General features: G+C 43.7%; 1 protein-coding gene across 5 annotated transcripts in view; it reads right to left on the bottom strand.

Annotated features, from left to right (window-relative positions):
• Window positions 1–3911: 3911 nt before the first annotated feature.
• Window positions 3912–16139, bottom strand: part of ZNF462 (zinc finger protein 462) — an 89722-nt gene continuing 77494 nt past the window's right edge. For all 5 annotated transcript variants that reach the window (XM_069001254.1, XM_069001257.1, XM_069001258.1 and 2 more), the window contains 4 exons: window positions 14304–14527; window positions 11809–11941; window positions 6949–7063; window positions 3912–5993 (listed from right to left, as the gene is read on the bottom strand). In XM_069001254.1, the coding sequence (XP_068857355.1) occupies window positions 5792–5993; window positions 6949–7063; window positions 11809–11941; window positions 14304–14527 (674 nt within the window). In that variant the 3' untranslated portion in view covers window positions 3912–5791. The remainder of the gene's footprint in view (window positions 5994–6948; window positions 7064–11808; window positions 11942–14303; window positions 14528–16139) is intronic.

The raw sequence follows: 16139 nt of genomic DNA, 5'->3' as shown, positions 1-16139 counted from the left end.
TTTATGTTATTTTGCTTATTTTTTGAGGCTTTTTTCTCACTTTTTCGCAAGCTGACAGAAGTTTGCATTGGATTCCTCTAGCTGTAAAAAGCAAGAACACTGGTTCAGCCACGACAGTCAAGCAAACCCAAAATCTCTCCACACTGACACTGTTTTTTGGGTTTGATTTGAGGCATATTGCGTGTGTGCTGGAGAGAAGGGATTGTGGGATCCAAGTTGGGATGAATTAAATCTGAGCTAGAGATCGATAACTTCTCCTCTGTGATGGTCACTTTCTACCTGTTAAGGGCTCTCGTGTGCTGTCACCCAGCAGTGATGCCTATGAACCTAAAGAGAAAATCTGATAAAAACCCACTTTGATTCTGCTAAGAAACCACTGCCTTGGTTAGGTGATGTGCCACTGAGCATACATTTAGATGCTCTTTTTTTTTTGGTCAAAAATGATTAGCCGTAGGACAGGCAGAAATGCTGTTCAGAGAAGGGCTGTGAGTCAGTGAGCACAGCATCAAAGTGGTTCACACTTTCACCAAAAACCTGGGCTTGCAAAAACAGACAGGCTGGAGAAGTCAAGGGTTTAGAGAACACCAGAGAAAGAGGAATTGGGAAACAGGCTCATGAAGGAGATCTGGAGGTCTCTGGTTCTGCCTCTTGCCAAAACCAGGATTATTGCTGACACTAGACCAGGCCAGTGGTGTTTGTGGTCTCTTTGCCTTGGAGCCAGACCAATGGCTTTCATGGTGGAAAAGTCTGGTGTCCTCAGAAAAATACTGAAGGAAGACTTCAGGGTGAGGAAGAGAGCAGAAACTTGGGCCAGCTCCCATTGAACTGAGCACCAGCAATTGTGTTTAGATATTTTCTTGAAGCCTGGGGGCTGTTTTGCTGTGTAGGTTCACATGAAGTCCTCCAAGATAACCGGGCCAAGAGTACCAACATTCCACATAGTCCCTATCACTTTCCCAAGAGTGGATTTTCCTCTGGAAACCCCACAGATCCAGCCTTGTGTGTGACCCTGCCAAGTGCCAGTGCTGTCCCTGAGTCACAGGACAACCTCAAAGGCTGACCTCTTCTCCAGGGAGGTTGGATGTTTGGAAGGGAGGGAGATATCAGCCTGATAACTGCTATTCCCATAGCAACTCCTGCCAGGCCTTTGCTCTGGGGTGAACACAAAGGCAAGAGCTCTGCATGGGGAGCATTCAGTACCTCCAGGCTGAAGGAAAATGCCAGCAGTCAAGATAGCAACAGTAAGGCAAACATTTACCCAGGCTTCATAAGCAAAGGGAGGACAATGAGCCTGGGAACACAGTGTGTGCAAAATCCTGGCCGTCCCACGGCACAAACGCTCCCTGGGAAGCCCAGGGCTGAAAGAAAGGGACTTGCCCATCGAGGCAGAGGGGTAATGTGAGTAAAGGATCACCGTCTGTCACCATTCCCTTTGCTTCTTCCCTCCCACTCCTGTGTTGTGTTTCAGCTCAGCACAGGGAGCTCAGCACAGGTGATCCAGGACCTGAAGGGAACTTACAGGAAAGGTGGGGTAAGGCTGTCACTGTAGTGGTAGGACAAGGGGGAGTGGGTTCAAATCAAAGTGAGTGGGTTTAGTTTAGATTTTAGGAAAAAAATTCTTGGCTGGGAGGGTGGCGAGGCCATGGCACAGGGTGCCCAGAGAAGCTGTGGCTGCCCCATCCCTCAAGGCCAGGTTGGACAGGGCTTGGAGCAACCTGGGATAGTGGAAGGTGTCCCTGTCCATGGCAGGGGGTGGAACAAGATGAGCTTTAAGGTTCCTTCCAAACCAAACCATTCTAGGATTTTGTGATCCAGTCACATCCAGCCTGGTACCTAAACATGGGGAGATCACGTGCTTTTGTTTCCAACTCACACAATCCTGATGCCAAGGTGGATGGGAAAATGCAAGTGCAAGAATCTAGAACTCATCCCAGGGTCTCCCACTGTTACATCAGTGATGCAATCCTTATTAGTAATGTCTCACTGAGCAGCCCTTTCCTTTTTTAAAGTGGTGGAAGCGCAGGTAAGGCTCTGGGCTAGAACACACAGCATGCAAACTACCTGTAGGCCATCCTGAACAGATGTTGCCAGAGATCACTGGAAAAAGGTAGTGTCTGACAGCCCAGAATGCATCATTCCTCCCCTTCCCCTGTAAACATAGGTTAAGGAAATAAGCACTGTAACAGGGAGATAGAATATTTCTCTGCTTTTTGACTTCTAGGGAAAAAAGCACGCACAGCTACGAGGCGATCAAAGGTTTCATGCTGTTTCACAGCACACACATTCCTTTAAGATCCAGCTCCAGTAACAACCAAAAAGCTGCTTAAACTGGGAACCGGGTCTGATTAAAACACAACCAGATTAAAAAAAAAAAAAAAAAAAAAAAAATCTTCTGGCATCTTCTGAACATGCACTCAAAAATCTGTATTTAGCAAAGGAAGATTCCATGATGACACCACGAGCATCACTTCAGGTTTCTGGAGGGTGAGGAAAGCCTCCAGCTCCAGATTTCCGGGTGTATATTCAGCTCCAGTTAAGCACAGCCTCAGTGCTGGATCCAGCAGGTCATCAGATACTGGGGAATACAATACTGCAGCAGCTCATGACGAGGCTGAGTTGGTAATCCAAATACCAGCCTGTCTCCATCTATTTTGATCTTCTGATACAGCCTGCAAAATTCCCTCATTTCTATGTTTGGGTTCAGGAGGAGTCAGTAGAGCTTGGCAGCATGCCCCTGACCTCTAATGGATGTTGGGCTGGGGCATATTTGAGGCATTTTTGGGGGATGTTGTAGACCAAGACCTGCGTGAGGTAGGGAAAGTCACTGCCCATAACCTGCCAATGAAAAATCCCCTGTGAAACACTGGGGGAAAGGGTGCAGGAGGGAAAAAAAGAGCACTTTGCTCCCCTTCAAGAGCTGCCAAAGCCAGTCCAGTTGTAGGGACCCGTCTCCAGAGCAAGCCAATAAAAAAACCACACACAGACAAGCACACACTCTTAAAAAGTTTTTATTAATTTTCATTGTTTTTTTTTTTTAAAAAAAACAAACCCGTCAGTGCAACAGTTCAGTATCCCCTTCCTATCCCCCATCAGTAAGCAGTAATTTTAAAATCAGGAAATACCGAGTGCTGAAGCCAATGGGTTAGCATTTTGCTATTATTTCCTTCTGTCAAACTCTGAAAAAGTCCTCTGTATAAATTAAACAATGAAAAAAATGTTATTTTCAATTCTATGTCATTACAGTCAACAGAATCATAATAATGCACCTAAAATGTGTGTCCACAATATATCAGGTATACATTTTTGGGAAAAGAAAAAAAAGGAAAAAAAATATGACATTCTAAGTTGTTAAAAGGATAATGGTCCCATATTTTTTTTATTACAGGTTAGCAAAACAAAATCCAATGGATTACAATATTTACATGTTATTTGAAAAATTAAGTAGTGATAAAAGCATGTCACAATCATTGTTTCTTTTTTTTTTTTTTTTTTTTTTTTTCCTTTTTCGTTTTTGGTAACCATTACAAACACCCAATCCAGGTATGGAACTGTTTAAATATATTTGAAATTAGGCCAATTAAAAAACAAATACACAAATAAAAACACAAAATGTGTATTTATACTTGTCCCTCCAATGTGTTTTTTCTATGATGTTCCCTCCCTATATAAAAAAAAAAAAAACAAACCAAAAAAAAACAACAAAAAAAAAAACCCAACAGAAAAATTGAAAGAATCCCCTTAACACACAATTGATGAATCCCCAAAAGCAAAACACCATGCTTCTCAAGTAGCACTTATTCCACAAATGCAACATTTTTTGCCATCATTTTTAAGTGAAGCTCTCCAGGACACAATTTCCTGGAGAGCTTCCTATTTTCCCCCCTCCCCCTCCCCCAGATCCCCCCCAAAAAACAAAAAAAACAAACAAAGACACATGCATTTCTAAAACTAGGTTTCAGTCAAGTACTTTCTACTTTTTGGAAAGAAACTTTTTTTTTCAGTTTTTTTTTGTTTTTATCGTTTTTCCTTTTTTTTTTTTTTTTTAATTCTGTTTTTTTTTTTTTTCTCTTATTTTGTTCACAATCAGAACATACCATGGGCACCAGATCCTGTATTGGCCACTCAGGCAAAATCCCCAAATTGAGTTTAAATAGGCTTCATAGCCAAGGAGTAGTGCAGGATCAGCCACTTAAGGTATGCAGGTTTCTATCCATTCTACACTGCTCCCCCCATGCTAAAAAGCTAAGGAGGAGGGGAAAAAAACTCAGCAACTCCATCCACTGGATTAGAGTAAAAGTAGTTCTCCAGGCTCAATGTCGTGTGTAACCAACTCACCTCCGCTTGCAAAAAGATGTGTTAACAGACACCCCTCCCTCCCACCACACCTAAACAAAAAATAAAATCAAAACAAAAAAAAAAAAGAAAACACTCACAAACCACAGACGGAATTAAAAAAAAAAAAAAGGGAAAAAAAAAACAACAAAACAAAGGCAGCCAATCTCAACGAAAAGTTACTGGTGTGAGACTGATCGATGTTAATATGACAAGCAACAGAATGGTTATGAGGACCCATGTGTTTGGCCCATGAGCTGCATAGCTGTGCTGTAAGTTTGGTTCTTTAGTTTTTTTTTTTTTTAAAAGTTAAAACTTCTTTGTTATCTCCATATGTTTAAAATTAACGAGGACGACGAAGACGACAACAGCAACAACGAAAAAGGTTCTATTCACAAGATCTAGTCTCCTTTCCCTGTCCCCCACTCAAAAAGAAATACTCATTTTTACATGAGAAACTTAATTGTGCTGTATTTGTAACACCTCAGGCTGATAGAAAATAAAACGTGTGGCAAACAAAACTGCACAATCAGTCACATGAAATCTACCAAATACTAAAATTATAACTGAATACTAACAAACAGCTTACCTGGAATAAAGGATGACAATTCACAAACAGTTATCTAGGAATTAAAGTATCTCTCTCTTTTTTTTGTTTTTTTTTTTTACTAAAATAATTAAAAAAATCACAGTATTTTAAGAAATAAAACCCACACTGGGATTTTAAGCACAATTTGTTTTTTTTTTTTTCCTTTCTTTAAAACTTTTTTCTTCTTCTTCCTCCATTCACCACCTTGCCCAGCAGTCTCTCTACATTTAACCACAACAACAACAGGTAGTACTGACAAATGCAGAGATCTCCCTTGGTTAATTCTGAGGTACTAGGAAACAGGTGACTGTTTTTTAAGCAAAGCAGTTTCTGTTTTGTTTTTTTTTTTTGTTTTCCTTTTTTTTTTTTTCTCCTTTTTTCTTTTTTCCTCTTTTTATCTATTTTATTTATTTTTTTTTTTTTTCTTTTCTAAAGCAGTTGCGTTCAGTCTGGAAAAGCGTTACGTATTAAAACTAGAAAAACGCACACAAACTTGTGCGTCGAAAAGTTGTCCCCCCACCACTTCTTCCACGCTCACGACGCTTCCACTCATAAAACAATCGAAGTCTCTCCACTGCAAAGCACGATGTGTAATGTAGGAAAAACACGGGGAGTTGCTTCATTAGTCCAAGATGAATATAACTTCCCATTGTCAGATCCAGGAGGAAAAAGATGCAGTGACGTAATGGAACCACTTATTCCATCACTTAAATAACTTTTAATATACACACACTCACACAGGTACCAGTGCTTTGAAAATAGATCATTCAGTCCTAAAAGCAGCTTTATCTCTTCCTTCTGCCCGCCCCACCCCGCCCCGCCCCTCTCATCACTGTTCAAGTACGTCGATTAGAACCGCACACCAAATGCTTATTCACTTTTGGCCTCCGGGTTGTCTAGGAGAGGTTTGTCAGCAGCCACCATGCCGACCGCTGGTTCTCCGGCGTGGGAGTAGTCCACCACCATGGTCTCGATGCCTTCCTTCTCTTCTGGCAGCGTGCTGGCCGTGTCCTCCACGTCCTCCTTGGGCTGGCTGTCCTCGCCGCTCCTGTGCTTGCTCTCGTTCAGCGCCCTGCGGTGGAAAACAGGAACGGTCGGTCGGGCACAGGGTACAGCAAAGCCACGCCCGTCACATGAGGGACAGGAGCAGATCACTTTCCAAAAAAGCAGCCACACCGTGCCACAGGCTCAAAAGGAGAGGCAGACGAATGAATGTGCTGGTTGGACCCATGACATTCAAGCCCTGAAACCGAATCTTTGTTTGTTCCGCGCTGGGACAAACTTGGGACCAAAGGGAAGAACTCAAATTGTGACACTTGAGGTTTATTCCCATCTCCCCGGCCCCTTGTAAACAAGACTTAGGAGACACCAAACAAAAGCACAGGAAAGGAGTACTTTTCCCAACAAATTAATAAAATCCCATAAAACTTTTCATAGGTTGCAGCATTTCAAGTACTTATATTCAGACTTATATTCTCTTAAGGGTAAGAGAAGTTATTGTTTCTCATCCCATCGCAGTTAACCCACAATATTGTACTCAAATGCTTCCCAGATGTCAGCAACCTTGAAAGAAATCTACTCTTTGAAGAAACTCTGGCTAGGAAGGAGATCTCTGCTACCAATGAGATCTTCATCAAAAGAAGGAAACAGACTGTTCCAGAGATGCCTATCTGTGATGCATATCACACCACAGCGTGCAAACTGCCACAGAGAGGAAAAATTATTTTAAAAATCAACAGTACACTTAGGGGAAGTTAATCCTGGCCAAGAGGCATTCACCTAGGGACAATCTTTAAGTTTTAGAATCACAGTTAAACCCTACGGTTTACGCCAGCCTGGTCAGCAGAGTTAAGAAGAATGAATGGGTGAGCATGCAGAGACATCTGATGACAGTATCCACAGATTTAGGTCTACACAGAACTGTGTCTGCATTCATCGTGGCTTTTTGGGAGAGCTGGGGTGAGGGGAATATGCAGAGTTCTACTGACCCCCCGGGCTGTTTGGCAAGGGAACACAGAGCAACTTACATGCCGTGTCTCAGCACGTGCCGCTCCCACTCAGAGCCCTCTGTAAATGATCGGCCGCAGAACTCGCACGGGAAGCGTTTCTCTGGAGCGCTGCTGTCAGGAAACATCATGGGATCTGGAAAAGGACAGCACAGCCCATGAACTCGGAAATGCCAGGGCAAGAAGGGACCACTGTGATCCTCCTCTGATCCCCTCTGCTGCACCTCTCATTCCAGAGAAGCAGAAGGACTTTCCTGTCAAGTAACTGGGAAAATGCAACTCCTGCGAAAGAAAAGTGACACTGCAAGTGACAAACCCCATCCTAGGTCTTAAAGCATCTCTGCAAGCAGGGGCAACAAGTTACTACTCCCTGTTCTCGTATTTCAACAAATGAAGAGACTGTGGAATTTGAATTCTAAATCAAAACTGCAAAGTCTAGGACTGAAGTGGCCTGAAAGCAAAATCAAAAAACCCACTCAAGTCCATCTACAGTTTTGGAACCGGTAGTACAAATTTTAGGAAACACATGGATTTGGTATATTTAACATGTGATTCTTGTAATAAATCATGAAGTCTCATGGATTAAGTCCTGCATCTTAGCTACATAGGTGTTTCATCGCATCCTAATCTTTTATACAAAGTGCTTGGGGCCTCATTTGCAGAAGTGTCAACCACCTTGTAAAATGAGTGAAGTCACTGGCAGCTCAGGGAGTGACATTCCTGAAAGCCAAGCTCCATGTGAACACAGCCTGCTCTGACAAAAGATGAAACATTTTCTCACAAATTAAGATGATCACCGCACAAGCCATTAAAAATAATTGCACGAACTATCTCACTTGATTCTTTTGCTGGAAATGAGACAGCACCATCTGCTCAGAGCATTAATTCCTTAGCAGGGATTATCTTAAGCAAGAAATCAACAGAATGTCTTTCTGACTCCTCCTGAACTACATAATAAAAGAAAAGGGATTTTGCTTAATTTTGGTTCTGATCTCTGCTCACTTGATTTCTTCTCTCAGACTTACTCTGCTCAGGATCAGTCTATGAACTCAAAATTGCTCACACATTCCCTGTTATTCATACCTAAGTCCTGCAAATGCATTTTTGTGACACATTTCTCACTAGTTAACCTTTACCTCAATTTTATACGGAATGGTTCTTGACATAATTTTTTGCCTCTTCCCGTGAAAGGGAAAAAAAAAAATCCAGTTTGCATTTCTTATTGTTGGGGACTTATTTGTTATGTGGTTAAATATCATAAAGCTGCTGTGTCAGGGGGAACACCAGAATGCAAGCAAATGCCATTAGCTCAGTTTACATCTGGATTTTTAACACCGTAAGCATGGCACAAATGCAACACACAGACTAGTCATGATAGGGGGATTAATATTTTTGATATTTAAATCAGTTTTAGAGGCAAATGCTGCTGATGTTCTGTATAAGAATATACCTATGGTATAGCACACGACAGGGTGTTTATTCTGGGCCTCTGCAGAGAGGAGATGTGAAACAGAGAGACTGTTTTTGCCTAAACAGGGAGGAGCTGGGGTTGTGCAGCCTGGAGGAATCTCTGGGGAGACCTTTCAGTTCTTAAGGGAGGATTGTGAGAAAGACAGAGAAACACTTTTCACCAGAGAGCAGTGACAGAGAAAAGAGCAACAGTTTTAAACTGAGAGTAGGATGAGACTGGACACAAGGAAGAAAATTTTTAAGATGAGAGTGTTGAGACACTGGCAGAAGGTGCCCAGAGAAGCTGTGGCTGCCCCATCACTAGAAATGCCTAAAGCCAGGTTGGATGGGGCTTGGAGCAACCTGGGACTGTGGAAGGTGTCCCTGCCCATGGCAGGGAGTGGAATGGGATGAGCTTTAAAGGGCCCTTCCAACCCAAGGCAGTCCACGATTTACACCTGCAGCCCCCATTAAGTTTAGTAAGTGTTACTCCAGTAAATTCACCACCTCTTCAGACAACACTATCTTGCTCATCCTACTTCCCAGTAACTTTTGCTTCTAGGGATGTGAATTTGGGCTGGCTCCCTGGAGGAGTATCAGCAGCTGCTCTTCTCTGGGTCCTGCAGAGGAGAAGTACCAGACTGCACACACGCCTGACTTCTCTGTGGTTTTGCTGTATCACACATACAAGCACTCACAAACATTTAGTTTTTGCCTATTACAGAAAAAGCACCTCTCGATCTGCTAAGACCAACACATAAAGATCAGTAAGAACCTGTCTGAGACAGAGTTCCTACCTGGGAGAGCTGTTCTTTGCATGGTCTATGCCAGACACTTCATTTCTCCCCACACATCTCCTTTTATGCTGTATCCTTTACCACAAGCAAATGACTGCTCTCCTTTCCCATCCAAGACTGCAGGTCAGCTCTGCTGCCCAGCTCTGTCTGTCCACATGGACAATGGCCTTTCTTTGGACCAAAGGCCCACTTGGAGAAGCCACAAGCTCTTATTTGCACCTTCAGTACTGCACAGAGCAGCTCAAGTCAAAGTGGTGAATCTAGGGAAGAAATCCTGATTCTCCCAAAGTCACACACCTCGGACAGGTACTTGGAGCACACAGAGGCACTCTCAGCAAATCCCACTTCCTGCTAACACCACAAAGGCTAGAATTGTCATATGCACCTCACTAGCACCCAGGATTACACAGTTTGATGTGATTTGAAAGCTGTGACAGCATTAGCCACTGTGACAGGCTCTGTCTGAAACCACAGGTCTGGTCCTCTGCTAAGAGGACAAACCATTTCTGTGCCAGAAGTATCTTCTGAAAATGCCTAGGAAGATGCCAGCATGCAACTGAGCATCCACCCATGCCTTCAGTTCCTGTCTCACTGGGCTATTTCTCAAAAGTCTTGCACCTTAGAGTGGTAATTCACACCACTTGTCTAGAAAAATGTAATCAATACAGCTGGATCTTTTCTAATATCCTTGTTGCAGTAAGCCTAAGTGTTTTCTGCATTTTCTACCTATTTTAGTATCATCTATTACAAATGGTTAAGAGATTAAAAAGGAGGAAAAAAAATGACAACAGTGAGACATCAACCCTACAGGCCAGAGAGGAAAGAAATGCTGCAAAACAAACTTGAAACCTCGCCTGATTTTTTTAGGCTGGTCATCCAAACAAGCATGCAGAAATCATTTTAGCCACTCATGGATTGAAGAAAACAGAGACACAGGTGAAAAAAAAGTACAGAATCATTAAAACGCTGCCTTGCTTAACTCTGAAACATGAGGACAACACATCCATTAACCCTTGCAAATGTAAAGCTCCAGCATAGAAGGTGACGGTTTTACACTTTCACAGTGTAACCCTAAAGCCAGTTTAAACAATGAACTTCACCTTGGGCTGCCCCCCCTGCCCGTGGCACATCTGCAGGGATTTGTAAGGCTTGGCAGAGAGCACTTTCCTCTCCTTGGTCCGGGTACCACGGCCTCCAAGGTCACCTCAGCACCTGTGCCTGTGTGCAACGCTAAGGTAATCCTCACCAGGACAGCTTGACTCCTCACCCCCTGCTAGCTGTGGGTCTACACAGGACATTAATCAGCCTGCTGCATCTGCAGCTATGGTGAGCTGGTGCTTCAGTCAAACCACGACACCATTTTTGTTCCAGCCACCAAGCTCTGAGGGTCGAAGCTGTCCCTGAGCAGACACACCCGAGCAGGTTCCCAAACAGCTGCTAACGCTGAACTCTGAAATGCATATGGAACTGACACCCCTTTAGGTCCTCCTCCACTGGCTTCCATTCTCATTTAAGTAAAAGCCATCACTACCCACTCTTGAAGTGCTGCTGATAAGCAGAAACTGAATTTATGCTGCAGGGACACTAAATGAAACCCAGGATGCTGGGGTCTTGCTGTTAAAAGGCAAGAGGCATGATCTGAATCCCCCTAGTTCTGTAAACTACCTGTAAGCCCAGAAACAGGAATTTTTGAATGCCTGAAAACATGTACAGAGACATGTTTCTTTTTGTGCAAAGCTCTTGAGTGAGTTTGAAAGCTAAAAAATCAGGAGGAAGAAGGTAAAAACGGTGGAAGTACAGAGAACTTGGCTAACTGCAGTTGTCAGCATCAAGAACTGGGTGACCTGTTGTACAAACCACAAAGGGATTAAAGACATCAGAGAGTTGTTGCATTTGAATGCTGAATTGTTGCACCAGACAAAACACAGTTACACCAGATATTGAAATAACTTGGCTTTCATGGGAGAAGGCTGTTGGAAAAGAAACCCTTCATTTAATTAACAGAGAACTTACTTTTCCCCTGCTGATCTAACTTCAACCAAACCAAAAGCATATGGCCCGGCCTTGTTGAAGTTAGTGGGGATTATTCTTAGACACAAACCATGGCACATATTTAAATATAAAATGGTACAGACAGGTGGGGTATGGATGTACCCTGGCTCTGGAGCTGCCAACTGCAGCAACTGCAAACAGGACTGACTATCTGACAAAGAATGCTGGGCAGAGAGTAAATAACAGCCCACAAAGTAGCCTACATCCCTCACTTGGACAGTGCCAAGTGAAAGCTGGGTACTGGTTACCGAAACAGAAAATCTGACAGGCCACTAAAATACACTTCCATAGTTTTCCAAGCCCTAATAGATGTTATCTGAACAGGCAGATTAGTCACAGATGCTATCTGTGCTTTCTCATGGCATGTATTCTCTTAACAGAAATAAGGAGGATTAGAAACACAAGATTCCCACAGGAGCTGTGTCTTCAGGAAAGCCACATTCTGCTTCTGCTGCCATGCCTGCTGCAGACTTTGTGCTGTCCACTCAACAGCTGACCTCGCACAGTTAGACTGCTGAGGCATGTTGCAGTGCCTAAAAAAACCCGATGAAAACCCCCCAACACATCAAAGAGCAGCACTGACCTCTCTCTTCAGCCTTGGGGCTTAACTCTTCTTCTTTTTCTTCTTCATCACTGCTAGAGCTCTCTGTTTTCCCTTTCATTTGTTCCAACTGGTCCAAGTTAACCCGTCCAACCAGCTCAAAATTACGACTCACCTTTGAAAGAAACACTTCTGTTAGCACCCAGCACAATCACCAACCAACCAGAGATGTGGCCACATATGCAGAACAAAACCAAGCGCACCCCAAAGCCTGCTCAGGTCGAGGTGACATGCAGCCCCCATAAACAAATTAACACTCATTTATTTCCAGTGACAGCAATCCTTCTACTGCAGTTTATTCGGCATTCCTAATTTCTGGTTTCTGGAAATTAATGAGATTCGGCAAACCCCCTTCATTTCTCCATCCAGTAAATGTGAAACATCAAGTGGTATCCTCATTTTTACGGCATTATTCAACCGCTGTGATCAAACACTGCTACCACAGATCCACACTGAAGGGAAACTCTCTGTGACTGGTTCATTCAGCTTTATTCATGAAAGGCTGGCTCTTTTTCTCACTAAGCACACGGCTGCTGTGTGCCACATACACTCTCACTCATTAATAACAGATTAATTTTCATTACGCCGGGCTGCAAAGTGCTTTGCAAACTGATACACAGACTATAATGGGAACACTTCACCCAGCAGACAAATTCAGCTAACCCTGGGGTGAAATGCACCAGCTACTTAACAGCTCACAGCAGCAGTATGAAAGGAGCAGCTCAGGGCACAGGAGTCAGGAACTCCACCACATCCAACAGGAACAGCGGAGCAGCAGCCCAGATTTACAGTGGAGGCGGAGAGCGTGGAGCATGACCAGGACACTGAGGCTAATACTTGCTGGATGACAAGCGCCCTCTGAGCTCATTGATCACTGCTGGGAAGTGTTTTGGATTCATCTTTCATGCAGAGAGACAGCCCTCTAGCAGCACAGGCACTGAGCCACGGAGGCAGAGGGGATGGAGACGGAGTGGTGAGTGCAGTACAACATGTCCTGCAAGATGCTGAATGAAATATCAACACCCACTGACTGTTTTTTACCCCTCTGTGGGAAAGGAAATGGGAATGATCCCGAGGAGGACGTGAAGTAGACTGCAGTGTACATCCAAACAGCAAAGTATCCTGAATGCAGAGGTGTGAGGATTCCTAGTACTGGGTACAGACAGTTGTGATGAGGTTCTCTAACTCAGCACATCACCCACAACAAATTTAAACAAACAAGACCACACGAAAGGCACTTGATTTAACTCGTCTCATACAAAGGAACTCTTTTTAAGGTGTGATAGACAACCTGTGTAGTAGCTGTGCCCAGAACTTAAGACACAAATTGGAGAGGTATAACTTCCAATGAAAAAAGGGGAAAGCATGCCCTAAACTACCCAGCACCACCACTTCAAGTCCAGACTGGAAAAGAGAGCTAAGTTAAGGGAATAATCTTCCCAGCCTGATGCACTGTGTCAAAAAGAACCAAGCAAAAGTTCCTCCTGGATATACCAGACATCTTGCTGTGATGGCCAGGAGGTGTGGAACTCTTCCTGCACCATTTGAATTGCAGAAGACTCTCCAGAAGTAATGAAAGATGGCAGAGGAGCACAGCAGGCCAGCATAAATTAACAAAGTTTGGTTTTGTAAGATGGCCAAATATTTTTTAAGCATAAAAAGTGGGGGTCTTTTTCTGGGACTTCTGCTGCTAATACCTTCCCTATAAATATACTTGGCTTTAAGGAAAAGTCATTCAGTCAATGAAGTTTTCAGTGAGGACCTTGGGCAGCTCAGCTTCAACAGGTGAAGGCATATAGCTGCCTCCCCTGGAAACTGCCAAGGAAGCACGCTAGGAAATATTCCAAAACACATCCCAGTTCTAGAACTTAAACGGTTTCTCAGCTACAGAAATTCAAAGCCAGCAGTCTGTGGAAAGCCTTTAATTACTTCTCAAAGACTGGACCTGGTGTGCACTCAGGTAATCCACAAAAACTCCAAAGCAGTCTTAACTTAGGACCTGGTTAGATTTGCTGTTTATCTTTCCCTTGTTAAATGTAAACGGGGATGTATAGCCCTCTTTGTTAATAAAATATGCATGGCATGTCACGCTGCTGAAGTTACCAGAGCAATCCTGTGTTTGGAATCTCTTGCCTTTTTACAGGGGCTGAATCACACTGCCTTGGTATTGTTCCACGACCCTTTCCCCACCCCCTTTTAAATAAACCCAGCATGCATAAGGAGCCTTTTACAGATAATCACACTCTGCATGCAGCAGTTTGCCAATTCTGATCAATCTGAACAGCTTCAGAAATGATTATTTTTCAGTTTCTGAAGAAAAAAGGAAGTAAGTAAGAGAAAAATGAGGAAGGGAAGTGCAACACGGGATTAGTTTCCAGATTTGGGGAGGTAAAAAGCCCCCAATGCCAAATTGGCTACTAAGACACCCAAGTAAACTAATAGTGTTTGCAATGAAATTAAAGCTATTTGGGTCTTACCTTGTGCTCATCTCGAAGGTGAGCATCCAGCTCCTCCGTGTGTTTGGTCTCATAGTAGCAGAGTTGGCATTTGTAAGGTTTCAGTTCATTGTGCTTCTCTATGTGCTGCTGCAAGCTCTCGTCACTGGAGCAGGTGAAGGTACACTTGTCACAGCGGAAAACAACTCCCTTCAGGTACTTGGACAGCTTGGAACGGCAGACTTCAATGGGAACGACCCTCTCCTCTGTGGGGACAGCACAACATTCACTCAGTAACACCAGGGAACAACAGTTCTCCCTGCCAGGACAGGGTTAATCTCCAAAAACTACAAAGGCAGGTAATGGGTGACTGGGTGAAGAGGATAGGAATGGAAGGTTTTGGGCCAAATGAGACTCCATCTGTGAGTCAGAGGAGCAGAGCCTAGGAATACAAAACCAGCCACAAACCAGCCAAGACCAAAAGTGTGTTTTTGTTCAGCACCTGACAGTGGCCAGGAACAGCTTCTAGAAACAGGGAAGCTGCAGGGTGCTTCCCAATGCATTACAAGCTGCTGGCTCTGCACAAATCCAAGCTGGTGTCTTCATCATCACACCCAAACCCACCCTCTGGGGACTGAGAAGGTGAGCAGGGCAGCACCTTTCCCTGGAAAAAGGCTGCACAGTTCAGCCAGCAGCAGAAACTTCCCGACATACCCAGAGCCTTCAGAAAGCTCAGACTCAAACTCTGCACGCGTGTGATGTACTGAAAATGCTCTTGCTGAGTTTCTAAACTCTCCACTCCTCTAACAAAGCACTGATGTTTAACAGAGCGGCAATTAATTTCGGTCATTTGACACAGCCAGAATCCGAGGTGCCTCAACACTCATCCACTGTGGTTCCCTCCACGCTGTGCACACAACAGAAACCCCAAATCTGACCGTTCAGCTGAGGGTCACCAGCAGATCCTCATTAAGGCTTTTGTTACCCCAACTGGCATTTTGAGCTAGAACACTTGAAACTTAGCACTGCTCCTCCTTACGGACTGCACGTTAAAGGAGGGGTTTGATCCTTCTCATCCAGGCTCATCCCTAAGGACAGGCAAAAAAAAGAGGCCTGAATCTCTTATGGTAGACATGAAGGCTGAAGGAATGTGAGACGTGGCAATGCACACATGGATCTGAGCCAACAGGCCCTTTCTTTCAGTGAGGAGGGTAAAATTACATCCAAAGACAACTACAGAAACACGCGCTCCCTTTACAGTAAGACTTTTTTTCTTCAGCTCAACAAAATATTCCATCCTGCCTGGCTTCTCCCTGAGCACAAAACTTACCCTATCTCATACCTTCCCTCTTTTTGAAGTTTTCCCCAAAGCTATGCCTTCACCAGAAAAGAAGAAAACAAACTCCCAAAGACTTGTGATTCTTTTCTACACCAACAACAGCTTCTCTAACCATAAAGAAACTGAGTAGTGGCCATTCAGGGTGGAACGAGGGGAGGGGAGAAGAGGGTTCAAGACACAGCAGAATTTGAAGCTGTGGTGCTGAGATCACTAGAAAAACTTTTTACAAGGTTGTTGCAGCTGTGTGCTTTTGGACTCACAGAAGTAAGTGACACAGCCGGTTTCAAAAGTCAAAAAGCCAAGTGAGGTTTTCAAAAACAGAAATACTAATTAAAATACTTTAAAATTCACTTTTCCTGTAATGCCTGGCACAGATTTAAAAAGCTAACACATGGAATGGTGTAAAACTTTAAATCTATCAGTCTGAAGCAATGAAGCATTCTCTTACTCACATTAACAAAACCTATTACCTCACAATCACACAGAGTCCCCAAATCAAAGGCAACACAGTAAGAGGAGAGGAGCGAAACAGACATGAA

The sequence above is a fragment of the Aphelocoma coerulescens genome (assembly GCF_041296385.1).
Source record: "Aphelocoma coerulescens isolate FSJ_1873_10779 chromosome Z unlocalized genomic scaffold, UR_Acoe_1.0 ChrZ, whole genome shotgun sequence".
Lineage (NCBI taxonomy): Eukaryota > Metazoa > Chordata > Aves > Passeriformes > Corvidae > Aphelocoma > Aphelocoma coerulescens.
Note: the sequence above shows the minus strand (reverse complement) of the source record. Positions and strands in the feature narration are given on the sequence as shown.